This window comes from Trachinotus anak, unplaced genomic scaffold (assembly GCF_046630095.1).
Source record: "Trachinotus anak isolate AG129_WGS33_773 ecotype Australia unplaced genomic scaffold, CSIRO_AGI_Tana_v1 ptg000026l, whole genome shotgun sequence".
Lineage (NCBI taxonomy): Eukaryota > Metazoa > Chordata > Actinopteri > Carangiformes > Carangidae > Trachinotus > Trachinotus anak.
In genome coordinates, this window is record NW_027273877.1 from 1292930 (window position 1) to 1312381 (window position 19452).

The following is a 19452-nucleotide window of genomic DNA, read 5'->3' on the forward strand; positions in this document are numbered from 1 at the left end:
GCAGAAGTGTTACAAAATCTCCTTTAATTTATCCAAAAATAAAATAAAAATAAAATAAAAATCTGGAGCTTCATGGCTGATGGCTTGGTCCTGTGTCTTTACATTTAACTAATGCACAATTACAAAAGTGGCATTAATCCTCTCACCAGACTGTTGGAAAGAAAGCCAATAAATACATTTTCCAAAACTAATCTGAAGTACATTTACATTTTATACTGAATATTTCCTTTAAATGATACTTTCAGAGGGAAATATGGTATTTTTGTCACAGGACGGCACTAAATCCCTAGATTGTGAAGCCTGTGGATGTGATTTTAACTTTAATACTATTATTCCTCAGTAATTCATACACAGCTGAAATACATAAAAACAAGAACCAAGACATAACTACACCATAAATCTTAATAATTTTATTGTCTTTGTTCTCATGATTTTACAAATATGATACTTCTGCAATTCAACTTTAACTGTGCAACACAATGGCAATATGGACTGTTAAACTTGACATCCAGAGGGACGTCTGTGACTCCAGGGGCTGTGAATCCTGCAGAACAAGGGCCTTATTTGGGATTTTTTTTTTTTTTTTTTTCAGTGTGATTCTATGAGTGTTATAAAACAAAAGTCAAGCTTTGCAATTAATCTTGAGTGTTTACATTTATCATCATCATCATTCAGTCATTCATCTCCCTCCCGCCTCTCAGGTTTCTTTGTCCGCAGGATTCACTAGCAGCTTACATACAGGATTTTTCACCACTGACGCAATGAATTGGGGGAGGAAGCCGGGTCCCTCCCCTCCATCCTCCCCCACAGGTCAAAGAGCGACTCCTCGGACACGGGCTTGAAGTAAAGTTGTACAGTCTCTTTGGATGAGGCTGGTGGTACCTGGTCAGAGCTGCAGGGCTGCTTGTCTTTTTAAGAATGGGTGATCTCGCCACGTAGGTTTTTGGGACACCAGTACAGATAAGAACAATGGCATGCAAGACTCACATACAGACCCACTTGTTATTATTTCTTTTTTTTAATAGAAAATAAAGATTCTGACATAAGTACAAGCACTGAGCCCTCGCAAACACCCAACAGCCAAGCGTATTGGAAACGGTACGGAGGACGAACGATGCCTAAACTGACGCCGTTAAGAAGTATCGGGGGCTTGCGACGGTTAAAACCATTTCAACACAACAGCTGGCTTCTTTTCATATTCATAAGTCCTGTTTTGAGGACATAATACATCTCACATTTATATTATTTCTTCTTCTACACCTTTTTACTACAAATGTATGTGCTTTTGATTTAAAATAACTTGGGAAAACTGATGAAAGTTAAATAAAAAGAAAAAGGATTTGTTGTTCAACGACAATCCATCCCACTCTGGCCAATTTATTGCAAATGAAGTGATAACCTCTGGACAGCAACACACACTTCAATATGGCACAAGCATCTTAGAAATGACCTAAATGCATTGTTGTCGTCGTGGGTGAATATCAAAAACCAAACCACACCATATCTAAAAATATTAAGACAGTAATCATCAGTAGAGCAGAAAAGAAAAGTTTCATTTTTTTCCTCGTTGAAACATGCAGTCTGCCGCTCTGCGAGCAAAACTCGATTCTGGACCCCTTGGTAAAATGCCAAAAATAACACCAAAAAAAAAAAAGAAATAAATAGAATCTTCATCTCGAATGAACACCGCAAACGATTAGTGCGCCAGCTGAGCTAATATATTTCTTCTATTATTCATGACAGGAGCTGCAGGAGTAAGACTTCAAAATCCAGGTCATTGTGCAATTAAGGATCTCTCGCTTTCCTCTCTTATTCCAGGGTTGAAGGACGATTACTTCACCGAAAAATGCACACTGGCCAGAAAAGTGAAGCACTGTAGTGACTAAACTCGCCCCTTCAAGGTAAACCTCCGACCTGCATGGCGCAAAACATTTCAGATAATTAAATAAACTTTGAAAAAAAAATAAAAAATCTGGATTTAAAGCACTCTTGGGACTTTCTGTTTGCTTTCAGACGTCTTTTCTGACCCACTTTTATCAAGCTTAGTGTGTGTGTCACCTTAAGACATTTGATGTGCTTCTCTTAGTGAATGTCAGCTTTGGCACACTCCCTGCTGAGGTACCTAACTAAAAGTCTTGTCAAGTACAGAAACTACTATTTTTCCCACTGAGGATATTGTTGTTGCATTATACTTAATATACAGAGAGGTGTATTTTTCTCTAAAATGTCTCTGGAGTGTTAAGGAGAAAATCTACACATGAAGACATTCTCCTCCAGCCCTTTCTCCGAGGCTGCGGCGTGGAAATCCCGACTAAATCCTTCTCAGCAGCCCCATCTACCTGCTCGCCATTTATCCCACTACAAAATCAAAATAAATATGGTTTAAAATAAGGGCAAAATGGTAAAACAAAAACAAAAATCAATGTAGTGGCCTTCTAATGTAACACAAAAATCTCAAAATACAATAAATCTGTCACCGTCCAGTCCTCCTCAGTCAAATTAAGAAACAAAGAAAGAAATATTACAGGGAAGGATATACCTAGAGTAGTGGTTGTTTTACAATGGCGACTATGTCGAGAGAATGACTGGGCATCAGTTTGTCACATTGCAAATTCTTTAAAAACTGATCCTCTTCCCCCCGCCTCTCTTTTCTCTCTTCGCCCGGAGGTGATCATACTCTGTCTGATCAAAGTCTTTGACCTTAAACCCTTGGCTCCCCTCCCTCCCCTTCCCCTTCCCCATCAAACGCTGCTCCCGCTCCTCTTCCTCTTCCGCTCAGAGGGGGGATTGTTCAGTCGGCGTAGTGCATGATGGACTCGACGTAGTTGCCGGGGAAGAGGCCCGTGGTCCCGTTCATCACGCCCTCGAACCAGCCGTCGTCGTTCTTCTTTATCACATAGATGATGGCGCCCTCCTGGAACGAAAGCTCGTCTTCTTTGTCACGAGTGTAGTCGTAGATGGCCACCACTGAGGGAAAGCGGGAGGAAGAGGAGATCATTAATAAAACAAGCAAACTTAAAAATAATCATTCCCACTTCCAAACATAAGGATGCAGTTTTTTTTTTCCTACATGCTAAACCTGGTTACCAAGACTTCTTCCCTAGTTAAAGCGAACCAAAAACAGCCAGTCATTACAAAACCAGAAGGACCAGTGATGGCAGACCTTTCTCCAGGTAGGTGCGTGGAGCCCAGGGTGGGTCCTCCTCAGCGTAGGGGTCGCTGTACTCCACCACCGCCGACTCCTCTTCATCCTCGTCGTCCTCATAGTCCTCTGGGGGCGGAGGAGGTGGTGTAGGCTCCTCAAACACCGACTCTTCAGCAGGCGGAGGCGGGGGCGGCACGTCTGAGACTAACAGTAGTATTCAGGCAGGCAGGAAGAAAAAGGAAACCAATTAGAGGACAGGGAAGGAGCTCCAAGATGACATCACTAGTCAGGGACACAGATGACTGAATGACATTCCCATGCATTTGAGAAAGAGACAGAAACAGCCCATGCTGGACGACAACATTTAAACCCTCAGTGCTTTGGATATTTATAACCACAGCACGTTACTGGTGCTGAGCTCTAAGAGCAGTGAATCCAAACACAAACGAGGTGACGCGACAGGAACAACAGGTGCACACACTGATTCAACGTGCTTTTATAGAACTTTAAGAGGGAACTTGATGTTGAGAAAAATCACAGAAAGGACACAAACAAATTACACACAAACATCATCACCATGCTCACGAACAAACACAAACATGCCTCTCTATTCATATCATGCTTTTTCACTCTTTGCTTAAACACACTGCTGTTAACAAGCAGTCAACCACCAACTTTTGCTGCCGAAGGGATCAGAGTGTGTATCCAAAGCCTGATACATCTTTTCCTTCATAACCATGAACACAGTGTAGTTTATTTGGACTCAGTGCCACATATTTGTCCTGCTACCCCAAATACTCACTAGAGCACCAAATGTGGATTAATACACCGCTGAAAGTAGTTCCCTGTGCTCCTGTATGAGTTACATTTGCTAAAAAGGAAATTATAAAGTAACGATTGGCATCAGTAGGGCCACTCATCTGTTGTTTTATGCTGCTCTGTGACATACAAACAACAGGAGGAAGAATAAACAGATCATGATATAATGTGTCCAGAGTGCACACCGCAGATCCCTGTCCAAGCTGGTGTTGGTGGTCGATCACTCGTTTAATCCAGTCAGAAAATATTGCACCACAACAGGATGGATCACTGACACTAACTGTCGGGGAGAGGACTAAAATCAAACGGTGGTCATGCAGAGGGAGCAAGGAGCTAAAAGCCACTTACTAGTCTCCTGAACTCGGGCCACAAAGCCCATCAGAGGCAGCTGAGGGGTGATCTGCATGGAGGGGGGAGGGGGCGCGAGCGGGCCTGCTATCACCGAACAAAATCAACACACAGAGACGCAGGAGGACGGGGCCAGAGAGAGAGGGAGGTGTGTCGCAGTGGGACAGACACAAGGACAGCAAAGACATGAGAAAATGAGGTTAGAATAAACAAGAGAAGCAGAGAGGTAAGTTGGAGAACAGGAACAAGAAGTGCAGAGAATAAACGCAGCAGTTACAGTGTTCAGACAACGACTTGAGCAAAGCACAGGCCTGAGAAGTCCAGAATCACTCACAAGAAATATCAGATGTCAAACAGTACAGTCAGGCAGTCCTTCACTACGGCTGCAACAAACAACTAGTTTCATGATCAATTAAAAAACAAAAAGTCAAAATATTGACTGATGAATTTAGTTTAGAAACTTCAGAAAATAGTGAAAATTATTCGTCACAATGGGGCAGAGCTAAAGGCAACGTCAGAGCATTTCATTTTGTACTTGATTATCAAAAGAGATGATGCAATTAGTTGTCTGTTGATTCATTTATCACCAGATTCTTTCAGCTACATCAAAATCAATTATTATTAAGGACTGGGCTTCATATTTGTCTGTGGAACCGGACCTGTATGGTTTAATCTTATTGTTAAGATGAACCTTTGGTCCACAAATTGTGGACTATACTACAATTATGAGAAAAGTTGTTAGTTGCAGCCCTAAATTACTCGTAAGAAAATACTGCAGACATCATTTTAATACAAACTGACATTTCAGTTTTAATATATATTTATAAAACAGAAATAAACTAAAAGCTCAAGTTCAAGAGACAAATGGAGGATCAAAGGACTGCAGAGAGCTGTGAAGACAGAGCTGGGAAAGAGGTGAAGTCTAGTGGAGGCGGTTATTCTGATGGGAAATGACAGACCACAAAGCGAGACTCATCTTTTCATAAAAGATGCAGATAGGAGACGGCAGAGTCAGACTCTGGTGATCTGCTCCCTCCGAAATCTAAAGGTTCAGACAGAAGCTGGACCCTCTGAATCAGAGACGGCTCATTTTCATCTTTACATTAAACAGACGACGAGGTTTGAAACACAAGAGAAAAAACAAACAAACACCTATTCTCAGGGAATAATTTCCCTGTTTCAGTGAAGATAATGTGATTTTTTTTTCAAAACTAGTTTGTGTGTAGGTAATCAAAGTATTAAGTATCATTAAAAATCAGTTTGTCGTCTTTTTAATTAAGACACAAGCATCAACAACTTCCTTAAGGGTAAATTAAGTGAATTTCAGGATTATTTATGGAGCATGGCTTTGTATAACCCACAAATCCACAGATATAAATGTGTGAATATTTGCAGCTGTACCTTGGTTCTGGGCGAAGTGTGGTCCACCGTTGAGCTGGCTCTGGTTGTGGGCCACGTTGGGCTGACCGGTGACAGACGAGGGTCGGCGGTACGGCAGGGAGCCTCCCACCTGTGGGTTTTGGGGCTGCTGCACCGGGCGGTTCATGCTGTAGAACTGAGGAGCACCTGGGACGAGACAACACCAGGGGGCAGCAAAGAGTCATTCAACGAAGGCGAGGGAGCAGGAGGGGGTTTGATTTGTCTCCCCTCTGGTGTCCTAAACTTTAAAGGTCGAATGAACTGAGCCTGGAGGAAGATTTTTGTGTTTACATTCATTACAATGATATACTTTGATTTTAATAGGGTGATATATGGGTCTCTCAATAATCCTAACCCTTGTTAAAGATCATAAAAAACAGGCCTTTGGTTCAGATTATTATTTTCAAACTAAGCCACTAAGACAACAATTAGTTAACAATAACTTAAACATATTTTTGTAACTTGATTAAAATGTTTTATTGAACTTGTACATTACTCTCCCGCTGCTTCCCTGTTTATATTTGTACTGTGTTATTATTAGCCTTGTAAAGCTCTGAATGAAACGTGCTAATCAAGTCTGACTGACTGACTCACAGCTGGCGCTTCATTATATTTTATGGCTGTGAATGCAACTGTCAAGGGAAACAAAGCCTCGTCATGTCTGAAATGTTTAGAATTTTAATTTTAAAAACCAGCTTTACTGACAGAAACCACTACATCATTACCACACTCCTGTAATTATGTCATTTTCTATTTCTGTAACTATTAATTATATCTTTAACCACACATACTGTTAATAAAATGTGATAAGTCTGAGCAAAAATATGTTGTTGTTTTTTTTTTACAGAATTCCTCACAGATTAACTGCCTGAATGTGTGGCAGGACAGAATAATTTTCCATTTCCATAATTCATCATTTTTAACATTTGTCTAATAGTGTTAATCTTCTTCCCTGAACAGCAGCACTGACCATTAACTGATAATTACAATAACCAGCAGCCACAGAACTTACACACAAACAAAAGACCAAATAAAAACACACGAAAAGAGGAATTCATTGTGGAAGCATTTCACCACACAGCTCATGCATTATAGATCAGAACAACATCATTATCATCATCATCATCATCATCAACAACACAGACAGCTGATGAGATAGTGTGAATGACAAATGAAGAGCGGAGAAGTCTGAGGCGGTGGGGGGCAGAGGAGCTGCACATCAACCAGACTTCTGGTTGTACGTTATCCAGACTTTTCATTTTCCACAGTTTGGTTACATTTTCTGCAGTGAAGTGCTTGAAAAATTACCTTTTAAGGTTGAATTTCTCCTTCAGCACTCAGCTGTTTGTACAAAGCAGCAAAGTAGGTGACAAAATGAGACTGCGTTGCTGAGCATTTTCCAAGGCTGCGATGAATGGAGGGCTTTCCTTTGAAACCACATTAGCTTGTTTACTTACATTTTCTGTGACCAAATGATTGAGACTTTAAATCATTAGTTGCAGGTCTCAAGGAATTTTAAACTTTTGATTTATCTCAGATATAAAACTGGCACTAAATAATACTGGCCTTGATTTTGTTTAAGCACATCTGCCAAACCTCTGGCTTGATGCAAATGTTTCCTGAGAGGTAACTGTGATAAGCCTGAAATGGTTTGGAGCAGATATAACGAACAGGCGTTGCAAGCTGTCAGACAGTGGATGAACACATCTGGGACTCCAAGCGGGAGGATGCATGCCAGGGGAGGCGGGATGGAGGGTGCGCAGAGGAGTGGGTGAGCTTGTCCCACCAGGTCACACTCACCTTGTGCGGGGTTGCCGTAAGGAGCGGGGCCTGTGCCAGTGGGGGCTGCAGAGGCGGGGAGCTGGGGAGGGGGCGGGGGGACAGGCGGGATCTCTACAGGGGGATTAAGGGCCTGTGGGGGGCTGTCTAGGGCAGAGGTGGGTGGGCCAGGGGTAGTGGAAGAGGTGGTAGTGTTGGAGGGAGTTTTAGCTGGGTTGGATGGGGCAGGGGCTGAACCTGAGGGGTGGAAGGCGAGGGGATTGAAGAGGTAAAAAGGAGGGAGAGAAAAGATAGGTGAAGGAGGTCAAGACAAGATAAGAGTGAGGCGGGGGGACAGGACTGCAGCAGATCCAGGGTTGCACACATTCATTTGACTTAGAAACAATTAACTGCAGACCTGGAGCATGTAGAGCTCCTGAACACCGAACAGAGATTAGTGGAGTTAGTTGGTGTCAAGCACTCATTTATCCTGCAGTCATCTGCTCAGAGGGGAAAGAGGAAGTGGGCATTACCTGGGAAGGCGGTGGGCGGTGCTGGGGTCGGCACAGCGATGGGCACGCCCACACTGCCGCTGCCGCTGTTCTCTCTGCTGCTGCTGCGACTGCTGCTGGGGTGGCTGCCTCCGCTGCTCCCACTGCTGGTGGTAGGGTGGCAAACACGTCAGACAACAAACACTCAGGCGCACACTGTCACGCCGTCGCACATTCAGACTTCAGGTAGAAGCTGCACCTCTAACGTAACTCTTCTCTACATCAAGATATTAAGGCCTAAATTTGAAAATATTATGCAAATATATCTTTTTGCAAAATGTCGGTACCTGAAACACATAGCTGTTTTTGATCAAATAGTTTCAGGGACTATGAAACCCCAGGAACTACATTTAGGAACTACATCAGGAACTACTAACGCTGCATATTCCAGCTGCAACACAAAAACAGACACACAACCAGCCTAGAATGGAGTTGTGGTTATTTGCGTTCAGCATGTGTTTCCTAGCTTCTCAGTATCTCAGATTAATAACGTGGCATCCTCATGAGCTGATGTGTTAGCGTGAGCCGTTATGCCTTTGAAATGACTATGTCACAGTGATAAAAAAAAAAAAAAAAAAAGCAGCTAGAAGCCTCACCAAGGACACATGACACGGGTGACGCAGTAGCGACACAAGACAAAGACAAAGATATGACACGCTGTAGAGGCAGGAAGCGTGGAGACACATGGGGCAGACTTCTTGTCAGACAGAAGAGAGCGCATGGCTGAGAGATGAAGAAAATGAGCTGTGCATGGAGCGGCGCAGATAAAGATTTGTGCTGAGAGGAGAGTCAGGGAAAGTTAACTTGTCTATTTCCGGAGCAGGAATATTCAAAACATTTGGCCAACAGATGGGGCGCAATGACGAAACTTTCCATGTTGTTGTCCCCCACCTCTCAAACCCAATGCCTTTACTTCTCTCACGGCAGACAGGGGAATCTACGAATATCTCTCTCCGTGTTTGGGATGAAAGAGTCTTGTCTTGGAAGATAAGCTGACACTGGGTTGACAGGACTGTGGGGGCGACGCTGCCTATTTAATGACTATCACCATAGGAACCTGTGTCTAGCCGTGCTAAATACGGCTCTGGATCTCTACCTCGTCCTCATTTCTGTGTCCTTATCTGAGCAGTGAGGAGAGCGCACACAGGTGAGGGGTTTCCAAATAAAGGGTCAATCTGGGCTTTCCCTAGAAGCTGGAACTGTTCAGGTGGAATAAAAAAGGGAGAAGGGAGTAAAAATGATTACACTTTCCACAATGAGTCATTTCAGAGAAGAAGAAGAGGGGGAAAGTTCAGAAGCTGACTCGCATTTTCAAGTGTAGGAGAGGAGAAGAAGAAAGGGAGTGGAGGTAGGGGAACAAGGGGGCTTGTTTAAGAAGTGTAAAGAGGCATGCTGGGAAGGGGGAGGGGGGTACCTGTACGTGCGGTTCCTCTGATTAACGGATGCAGTGCGTGCAGGGCTCTGCTGGGGGTGCGCCATGTTGCGCGTCGGGCTCGAGACGTAGTCGTTAGGGACAACGGGCGGACGCACCGGCTCAAGCGTCCTATAGGGGGAGTGGCGCCTGCGAGAGGGTCAGGAGGACAGGAGTCCAGGGGGTGGGAGGGATCCACAGAGAAGTGTAGGGGAGGGGGGAAGAGGAGGAGGAGGAGGAGGAGGAGAGCAAGAAACAAACAAGTGCAAACTTAAAAAATGGGGTATGACAGGTGGTGAACATCGGGGGCTGGCTGGGGTCCACAGGTGTTGTCCGGCAAACAACAGAGACGAAGTCAGGACGAAAACGCTATCGCTGCTGTCGCCTAAAAACCACACTTCCACAACATGTGCACTGCGAGCTTAGTCTACTGTGGTGAAACTAATATCGAGTATCTAATACACTCCAAGGACTCAAAGGATAAATATATATACAGGTTACATCCTGGAGTGACACATGGCACAGTCTGACTGCTGTATCACTTTCATATGGTCAGTAAAGCAGAGGAACAAGAACAACAAAACAGACAAAGCTATGCTCAAGTGATCCTGAAATGATACAAAATTTTTTTTCAAGAGGCAAAAGATTAAAAAAATGGTTTAAGATTGAATTAATTAAATTCTCATGTGTCCCTGAGCAGGAGTGGGAATCCCTGCCTACATATTCTGAGGTCAAATTCATTCATAAAAACACAGAAAGTGATTTTTAACACAACAGCAGCGCTATGCTAATGACGTCCTCGGTTTTGAAAATGGGGGAAAAGAAAAACAAAACTGTGAGATTTATTGATCTGGGCCTGAAGAGATCCTTTGGCACGTGAATTTCCCAGCTGACACAGAGGGGTGACCCATCTCTGAGCACTGTTGCTATGGCAAAACGTTGCTATGAGGAATATGGGGCAGCCAGGAGTGGGCGGGCTGGGTCACAAACACACAACTCAAAGTAAATTTGAAAAACAAACCAAGGGGAAGTTGAACAACAGAAAAGAAACAATAAATTCAATAAGATGTCGGCCCGTAGCCACAGGCTGCGGCAGGAGGTGCATCATGGAGGGTTGGAGCAGTGGTTGACTGGCATGCATAGTGAAGGGACACACACACACACACACACACACACACACACACACACACACACACACTTCTGAAGGTCAGTATGAAGGGATGGACGCAATCACTCACAAACTCTGATACGGACAAGTCTGGAGGTTATGGAGAGGGGGCAGACAGACACGCAAACATTTTCCCCACATACACAGAGACACACAAACAACACTTGACGTCCAGGAAGATCCCAAGACTGACATGGACACGACATTAATGCGCTGCACTAGCAGAGTCCCTGTGGGATAAGAGATACCTTCAACAGTCAGACACAGAAGAGGAAAAACATCAAAAACCTCTTACAGACGACATAAACCAACAACAGTTAGTCTAACCTATTAACACAGAGTCAGACACACTGAGAAATAACTACACACTATTGGTCAGATGTTGGTCATTTGTCTCTTGTATCTACTGTGGCCACTCAAGGGGTTATACTCCGCAGCAAACACAGAGCGAAATCTCAAAGAACAAAAGAAAATGATGCATTAAATATTAAAGAGCTGTGACAAAGATATGTAAAGTTAAAAAACAACAGTAACAGTAAATATAAATGTAGATTTTAACTATAAACTTGACTGAAAGTTCATAAACAACAAAAATACAGTAAAAAAAATGCAGAGAAGAAAAACATGCTTAATGAACCAATTAAAAAATTCTAGCTTCTCAAATGTCTCAAAGATTTCCTGCAGATTTAAGGGATTTTGTTTCCTCATAATGAGCAGTTTTCTCTAATTCTCTTGAAGTGAACTCAAAACTTAACATCATCCGACTGATGGCTAGTGATAATTTCCCGCTCTGATCAGTACTGCCATCGAGAGGAGTTGAATTCCTGACTGTGACCTTTGTGATAATGCTCCTCCTGTGCCCTGGCATTAGACAAATGCCAATGAAAGGTTGAAGACTGGGAGATCTGCGAGCTCACCACCTGCACAACATCCTGCCAAAACACTGGCTCAGACTCTCCTGACACAATTACACTGAATCAAACTGCTGAAATTTTTACAGCCTGGTGTTTCATGCTCCTTTTAGTTTTGTCAGTGCTTTAACATTAGCCCATGGCAGAATGGTAGCTGCATTCTCACTGCAGGAAGGACTTTGCTTGTTGTCAGCATATTTGTGTTGGTTTCCTCTGGGTGATACTATTTCCTCCCACAGTCTGAACACATGCAAGTCAGGTGGAACCTCTAGAGATAACCACTAATATAAAGGCATCGACAGCTGCTTTCACACTGGACTAAAATCTGCTCTAAAACGTGTTTCTTCCAATTTCACAATTCAAGGACTTCATTGCCACGTGCATTAAAATGACTCCAGTGCATTTTCCATAAACTGCCCGAGCTTTTGCATCCTGTTGTGTCATAATCAAAGAGGCCATCCGAGGACAATAAAGGAAAAGTGAATTCTGGGAGCAGATTTTGAAACAATTCGTAGGCAACGAGCCCAGACAACTTGATTTCCTTTGTCTTGAAATCTTTACCACTTCTTTTCATGGCCAATTTCTCCCAATAAAAACTTGTTTTAAGTGGCAAACATTGAGTATTTCCCTTTCCCAGCCTTTAATCCAGAGAGTTAACCGTGTATGGATAATGAGTGAATTAATTACCGCTGTTACATGTTGTCATGTCATTCTGGAGTTAGTGCTGCCTGGTAGATCAGACATATCTAATTAAAAAAGGTCCTATCAGTTCAAAAAAAGTCTCTAATTATGCTTTAAGAGGTATGTACAGTGTGTTAGTATGTTAGAGACCATAATGAGGCACATTTCAGGGTAAAGTTTGATGTAAAAATCTCTCCTGATTAAAGAGAGAAAGGGGCAATGGAACAAATTAAGTCAGGAGCTTTAAAAAGAACAACAGACTCCCAATCCTGACTCCCCAGCACAGATGAAAAACCAAAACAAAGATTACCAGAGTGATGAGAACTGGCACTGAAATGCATTTCAAACCATCTGAAGGACACTAATTAAACATGGAGGTAAAGGGGTGATGATGTAACTTGGGAGCAACCAGGCCCATCTGAGGGGCTCGTGGCTTCTTTCCCAAAGCCACAAACACACATTCAGCCTCTGATGGACACAACTCTGCCTCCTCACGTCCATCTGAACACGCATCAAAGCGCCGGGGCAGTTTACATACCCAAGGGTCCCTTTGCCTGTCATGGGCGGGCTGGGCGGCTTCTGTGTGGGGGGGTTGGTGCGAGGGAGTCCACCTCCTCCGGCCTTCATGTTCTGAGCGCTGGCCTATGGCAGGAGGACATAGGTGAGAATTAGTTGTTGGTTAACCACAGCAGATTTGAGAAAGAGACTTAAAATATATAAATAAAAACTGTCTTTTAAGGAACAGTTAATATTTTGAGAATTATACCAGCTGGAAAGTGAAATATAAGTCACTTTCTGGCAAAGATGTTAAGATCAGTACTTCATATTGAACAGACAGAAATGAGAGTGGTACCAAACAAGGGTATTTAACTATTCCTTTAACAGCCAAAAGACTCCTTAAAATGAAAAAAAAAGTGTAAGAAAACAAAAAGACTGCTCCCACAGCAATTCAAAACAAAAAACTGCTCATTCAGAAAACACAAACTCACTTCCCTCGTTTGAGGCTCTTACTTTGAAAGCCTTACCTTAAACCTTTGCAACCACTACGGTTGATTATAAAGATAAAATTAGGCAAGCAGAAAGAGAGAAAGAGAAGAAATGGGAGGATTAGTGTGTGACGGAGGAGAGAAAAACAACAATTATTCATGCATGTGATACATAGAGCTGAGCTGGTAAGATTCAAGCAACAATGGCTCAGTGTTAAAATCGGAGGAATTTGTTCTTTGAGAGCTTTGTAAGGTTTGAAGCTTGGCCGTTGATTTGCTGGGAAACAAGCTTGTCTTTGTTCACAAAGTCAGTGGGAAACTAGCTTTCCAAAATCAGCCACTTCCAACTTTTTATTGAATGAAATCCAGACTGGACAGGAACCTGTTCGCAGTAGCAGGTGACAGACTTACAAAAACAGAGAATATATTTAACAGAGATTATACCCTGGATCGCATTAGTTTCCCACACTGGTGAAAAGCCTGAGTCATTGATTTTTTCTTACATTACTTGTCACTGAAACCCAGTCGTGATTGTTTGACCTCTAAAGGCCCTTTCCATTAGATTGTGTGCAGTGAATAGGCTTCATTAATCCCACAACACAGACAGTCCTGTTTCTGATGCCACACCTCTCCCACACTTGACTCCAGACTGTATTTGAAGTCTCAATTAAATGCAAAAATCACATTAGCAGTGATTCTCTAGCTTTTTGCATGTGAACCCTTAATATGAAGTACTTGCAACCCCTTGTCACCAGGAGCATTGCCAGGAGTATTTCAGTCTAAGAGTGAAGTTTTGCTTCTCAGATTATTCAATAGAATCATTTTTCAAAGCCTAAAGACATAAAGCTACACAGAAGTTTACAGAAAATAAATGAAAAAATAAATAGGCTGGAAAAAAAACAAACTTAAAAAAAAATCTTTTCTTATCCCATCTATCTTCTGAGATTATAAATTTTAATAATTTTAGGGGCCTGAAAAAGGTCAAAGTACAAAAAAGCTAAATTTAAAGAAAAATAAATGAAATCTTGTGAAGTATAATCTTGTTCTTTACAATTTCCCATCCCTTAAATCATCTTAAAGATGGAAATATGCTTTACAAAGTGGCTTTAGTTGAGCGTTTCCTCCTCACTAGTAATTTTCCTTCTCACCCTAGTGCACACACATCTGTTCCACTTTAAATATCTTCACTAAAAGCCAAGGGAACCTAATTAAGAGCTTTCTGGACTGGCAGCAGCGATTCTTCCACACAATTAAGTCTAATTGGTAAAATTAAGGGGAAAGAAGAAAATGACCACCTTCACTCCGTGGCCCATGTCATCTAACAGGCTGTAGTCGATGGGCTTGCGGATGTAGCGCACAGGCCTCTCGGGATTGGCTGGGGCGATGATCTTGTGTGTGCGGGATGTGTTCTTGTTGGTGGTGAGGATGCCAATCTCCCGCCGTGCTACCTTTTCTTTGTGGATGTCCACCGTCTAAGGACGAGAAGGAGAGGACAAGACATCTTCTTTGATTTTCTGTTGTCATCTTGACCACTGGATTCTAATTAAAACTAATACACATTTTTATCAAAAGACTAAATCAAAATTAGGAACAAAAATTAACACTGACATGCAGCAGGAAAAAGTTCATTCAATACTTTTTTTGAATGAACAGTGTGGAGAGCCAACAAACTACATCTCATTTGGCTGCACTGCAGATATACTGAATTATAGATGCACATGATGTTCACTTTCTGCAAAAACTGTGTGAATAAAAGTCTGTCAAGTATTTTTTGAGTGGTTAAACAAAGTCTTTGCCACTTTCAAGCCAAAGAAAAGGTCCGTTCCTGACCTGTGAGATGTGGTTGATGGAGGACTCCATGCGGCGGAGCTGCGAGGCCTGGATGTCCAGCATCTGCAGGACATTGTTGGCCAGCGTGTTGATCAGGTAGGCTACGCTGGCCAGAGACTGGGTAGTGTAGTTCTTGGTCTCCTCCAGTGCCCTCTGCTTGTCTGGAGACTGAATGAGAGAAAGGAGAAGAGAGAAGAAGAGTGACATCTGACATCAAACCTGCCGCTGTACACCACAAAGTCATCCTGACATTATATTCTGCATATTTTCAATGCATTTTGTGTTTCTCGTTATTTTAAAATATAACGTTTACCATCAAACTGATTTTTGAAAGAATCAAAAAAGGCTGAAAGTCAATTCTTTCCTGGAGACCTCAATTTCTTTCTGTTGCAAAGTATTCTTGGTGAAAACTACTTCCTTCCTTTGCCGTGACACAGACATAAGATGCTACATGTAAAACTAAAACACTGGGTGCTTTCTTTGATTTATAAAACCTAGACTAATAAATATCATCCTCAAGGTAAAGAACACAAAAGGAACAATCACAGAGCAAAACATTTAAACACAGACAGGAAACTGAATGTGGCAGCAACATGATGGGAAACTGCTGCTTCATGGTTTCAATGCAAAAAAGCAACAATTTAATGAAATTACAAAAAACCCTAAATGGCCAGGGAGTGAGTGGCAGGTAATACAGCTGCAGCCAGAGTGAAAGGAGTCTGTTGAAGCAGAGGGTTGGGCCGTGGGCACAGCGTGGGCACATCAACAGGAACATCAAAGAGCAGATGGATCAGTTAATGTTTCTGCTGGGAAACTGTGCTCCTCACTGACACTGCAGGCAGGGTTGGGTTGTGACAGACAACGAGTGCTTAATTCTTTAAGCAAAAGCAACTATGTAGATCATCAATTTATTGTCACTGTAATCACTGTAAGTATTTTATTTGTCTAATGAGACAGTAAACTGAATATCTCTGGTTGTAGACTGCTGTCAGACAATCTGAAACATCTGAAGGTGCCACGTTGGGTTTTAGGAAACAGTGAGGGAATTTTTCACCATTTTCTGACATTTTATAGCCAAAATAATTAATCTATAAGTAATATTATCATTAGCTGAAACCCTAAATATGAGTAATCTATAACAAAACACCAAACATTTGATGCGTCTATCTTCTCAAGTATGAGGATTTGCGGCTTTTCCTTGTCTTAAATTTCAATAAACTGATTATCTGTGGGTTTTAGACTGGTGGTTGGACAAAACAACCCGTTTCAAGGTGTCATTTTTTTTAGTATTTTCTCACATCTTAATCCATTATATATAATATGCAGAGTAATTCATGGATTAAATAATAAATTATCTGCAACCCTAAATCAAAAAACATTAATCATCTGTTTTCAAACCAGCATGCACTTCCTCCTGTGTGCACAGCATAGCAGCAGATTGATTAGATGAAAAGTAAACACGCTCCAGGACACAGTAGCTTTTCAGTCATGATTGGATATTGACTGATTGATTGATTTAATTTGGTTTTGGTAATTTAAATCTATAGCTGTGCTGCAAGACCAAGAAAAATCCAGGGCATCCCACAGATTTCTCCATGTTTCCATTGCAGTCATAAAGATATAACCTGTCAAATGTGTGTACAGTGCCACTCAGTCTGTTTTATGTTTTTCTTTTTTTTTTTACCATAAAGATGTCAGTGGATTCAGAATAAATACTGATATAAAATATTTAGCTGAACTGATATAAGATAATATGAAACTGAAAAAGACAGAAGATAATTAGAAGCAGGGCAATATAGCTGACAGTTGAAACAGCAGCATCCTAAGTGGAAACAGATGGTGCTTGTGATGCAAGAAAAATTCATTCACAAAGTGCAGTCAAATCTAACAAATCACCAGGCAGTGTGCAAACAAACAGCATCATTTAAAGGTGTGTGGAGGGTGCAGCATTTCCCAAGTATGAGGACAAACGGGTTATGTGGCAAAAAGTCAAGAGTGTAGCTATAGCTGATACCTGGAGGGCAGAAAGGAGGAATTTTTGAACTATTTATATTTGTTTGTGTTTCCAGGAAACACAGGTTGATACCGTCATCTTCCTATGAACTACATTTCACAAACTCAGAATAATGATCCAAATCACAAGTCTAAAGGTAGAAGTTGCTGCACGCTGTACAGAATGTCACAAATTTGTGATTTGAGATATTGGACTATATTAATAAAATCCACTTGGTCTGACTTGATTAATGCTTCACTGTGGAAATAAGGGTGAGATTTTTGTTCACACACCTTTAACATGTAAATTACAGGTGAAAGTAAAAAATTAAAGAACTACAGTATCCTGATCAAAGCAGTTTAAGAAACATGAGGAATTTATCAAGCACTCTTTAAGCACAGGTTCAACAAGTGTCCACCCCTACATGACTAATAGAAACAGGCAAAGCTGTGAACTAGAGCCGAGAGAGAGATGCAGTATCCGTCTGAATATCCCCCTGATGGATACTTCTGTCTGACTAATCTATTAGTGGTAATGCCCATCTGACAGCAGCTGGGTAAACCTTGCAGGGTGAGAAGAAAACAGGGCAACTTGCCAGACAGCAAGCTGCCAAGATCCAAGGGCTGTGGCCGCCGCCTCCTCCTTCACAGGACAACCTGTCAGACCTGATCAGTCCTGTTCATCAAGGATGTCAGGTTTCAGCATCACACCTTGTCAAAACCTCTTCTTGTTAACACTGTAGTCCCAAATTTCTCACCTGTCAACGCAGGCCTGTAAAGTCTGGGATGAGAGGAAGCTCAGGTAGCCAAGACTGCTGAAAAAGTGAGATTGCACCTGCAGCATATCACAAATAAAAGGATCTGAATGGGGCTGAGCATTTGCTCTCATTCACAAACAAGCCCAATGGCTATGCAAATCACCAGCAATTTAAACTATGCTAACACAGAGACGCAACCTTACACTTATCTTATTCAACCAGAAGCTCAAGGTATGAATGGAAATAAGTGATCATAGCTAAGAAAAACAACCTCAAACCTCAGCATTTGAACAGGCATAATGTCAATGTATGTGTGGCTGCAGCATTAAGAGCCCAACATCATAAATCAGTGGTTTATCTTCTGTCAACCAAAGCTCAGCAGAGATTAATCTGGCTTGGTATCTCGTCCTGCATCTCCAACCGGTGCCTGATCAGCTGGCTGCTGTAGTGGCAGTGATTGATCCCGCATAGAGCAGAGGAATTGATTTCCACGGTGCCTGTTTGGCTATTTAGACCATGGGTGATGCCGAGCAGCTGGTTAGCAAGCTACCTGGCCAGCACGGTAGCCTACCATGGATGTACAAGTCACACACACCGTTATGTCGATGGGAATATGGACCCAAAGAAATGCTGATACCGCCTGACATGATCTGGATGGGGACTGACACATGATTTTTTTTGTTAGATGGAAAAAAAATCTCCTAACGGTTGGTTGTTTTCGCTTTAGCCGAGGCTAGCTAGCCACATCGGCGGCGTTAGCAACAGCTAGCCCAGCATCAGTTCGCCCCGCCGCGGCGTCGCCACCAAAAAAATAAAAAAAACAAACAAAAAAAACGCCACACCGTCTTACCTGGACATAGTTGCTCTCGCAGTACTCCGCGACTCTTTCCAAATTAGTGAAACTGTCTAGTAGTGCGCTTCGTCCTGCTGGGATCTCCTCTTCCAGAAGCATTTGTAGCTCCGCCATTTTCACATCTTTAGCGGAGCGGTGAGTGAGTGAGTGAGTGTGGGGGGGCGGGGCTCGCTAGCGCCGCCGCGGCCGTGCGCGGTACTGCAGGGGTTCTCCCAGCAGCTGGAGGAGAGCTGGGGTTCCCAGAATGAATCATGCTCAGACCAGAAACGCAATAAAGCTGACTCCCCACTGGTAAAATGCTTTTGAGTTTACGTGGTTTGCAGAAATCATATTTTTATGTATTTTTATTTTATCTGCCTTGGGTGATCCCTCTTTTATTCAGTTACAGTGCAGCAGGGAAGGCTTGGTTACTAAAATAATCTAAATGTTTATTTCATGTTTATATTCATCCATTATCAGAACTAAATCTTCCATGTGCAACAGGGATAGATATAGACATTAATCCAGTCATGGCAGCTGTAATATTTAAGTTACAGCTGCAATGATAAGTCGATTAATTAGCAAATCGATCAATAGAAATTATTCAGGTACTATTTTCATGATCAATTAATTTTTTAGGTCACTGTCAAGCAAATCCTGCTTTTTCAAATGTGAGATTTTGATGTTTTTCCTCAACGTATGTTACAGTAAATTAAATATTTTTTGGTTTTGGTTTTCTGATGTTGTGAAGATCAAACTATTACACTAATAATAAAAATAATTAAAAATATACATTAGTTCAGGTCTAATTGAATCCAGTTTAATATTCACGTGTGTAGCTTG

General features: G+C 42.1%; 1 protein-coding gene across 16 annotated transcripts; it reads right to left on the minus strand.

Annotated features, from left to right (window-relative positions):
• Positions 1-395: 395 nt before the first annotated feature.
• On the minus strand, positions 396-18787 carry LOC139609450 (abl interactor 2-like). Of its 16 annotated transcripts, none has more exons than XM_071464036.1 (11): positions 18628-18787; positions 15028-15195; positions 14493-14669; positions 12750-12853; positions 9455-9601; positions 8023-8144; positions 7532-7747; positions 5714-5878; positions 4313-4399; positions 3164-3349; positions 396-2967 (listed from the first exon to the last, which is right to left on the minus strand). In XM_071464036.1, exons 1-11 carry the CDS (start codon positions 18742-18744, stop codon positions 2792-2794), a joined length of 1665 nt encoding a protein of 554 aa, XP_071320137.1. In that variant the 5' UTR covers positions 18745-18787; the 3' UTR covers positions 396-2791. The 16 variants fall into 16 exon arrangements, with proteins under 16 accessions (XP_071320137.1, XP_071320135.1, XP_071320134.1 ...); XM_071464034.1 differs by having other exon boundaries at positions 4313-4396; positions 8023-8147; XM_071464033.1 differs by having other exon boundaries at positions 8023-8147.
• Between the last annotated feature and the right edge of the window lie 665 nt (positions 18788-19452).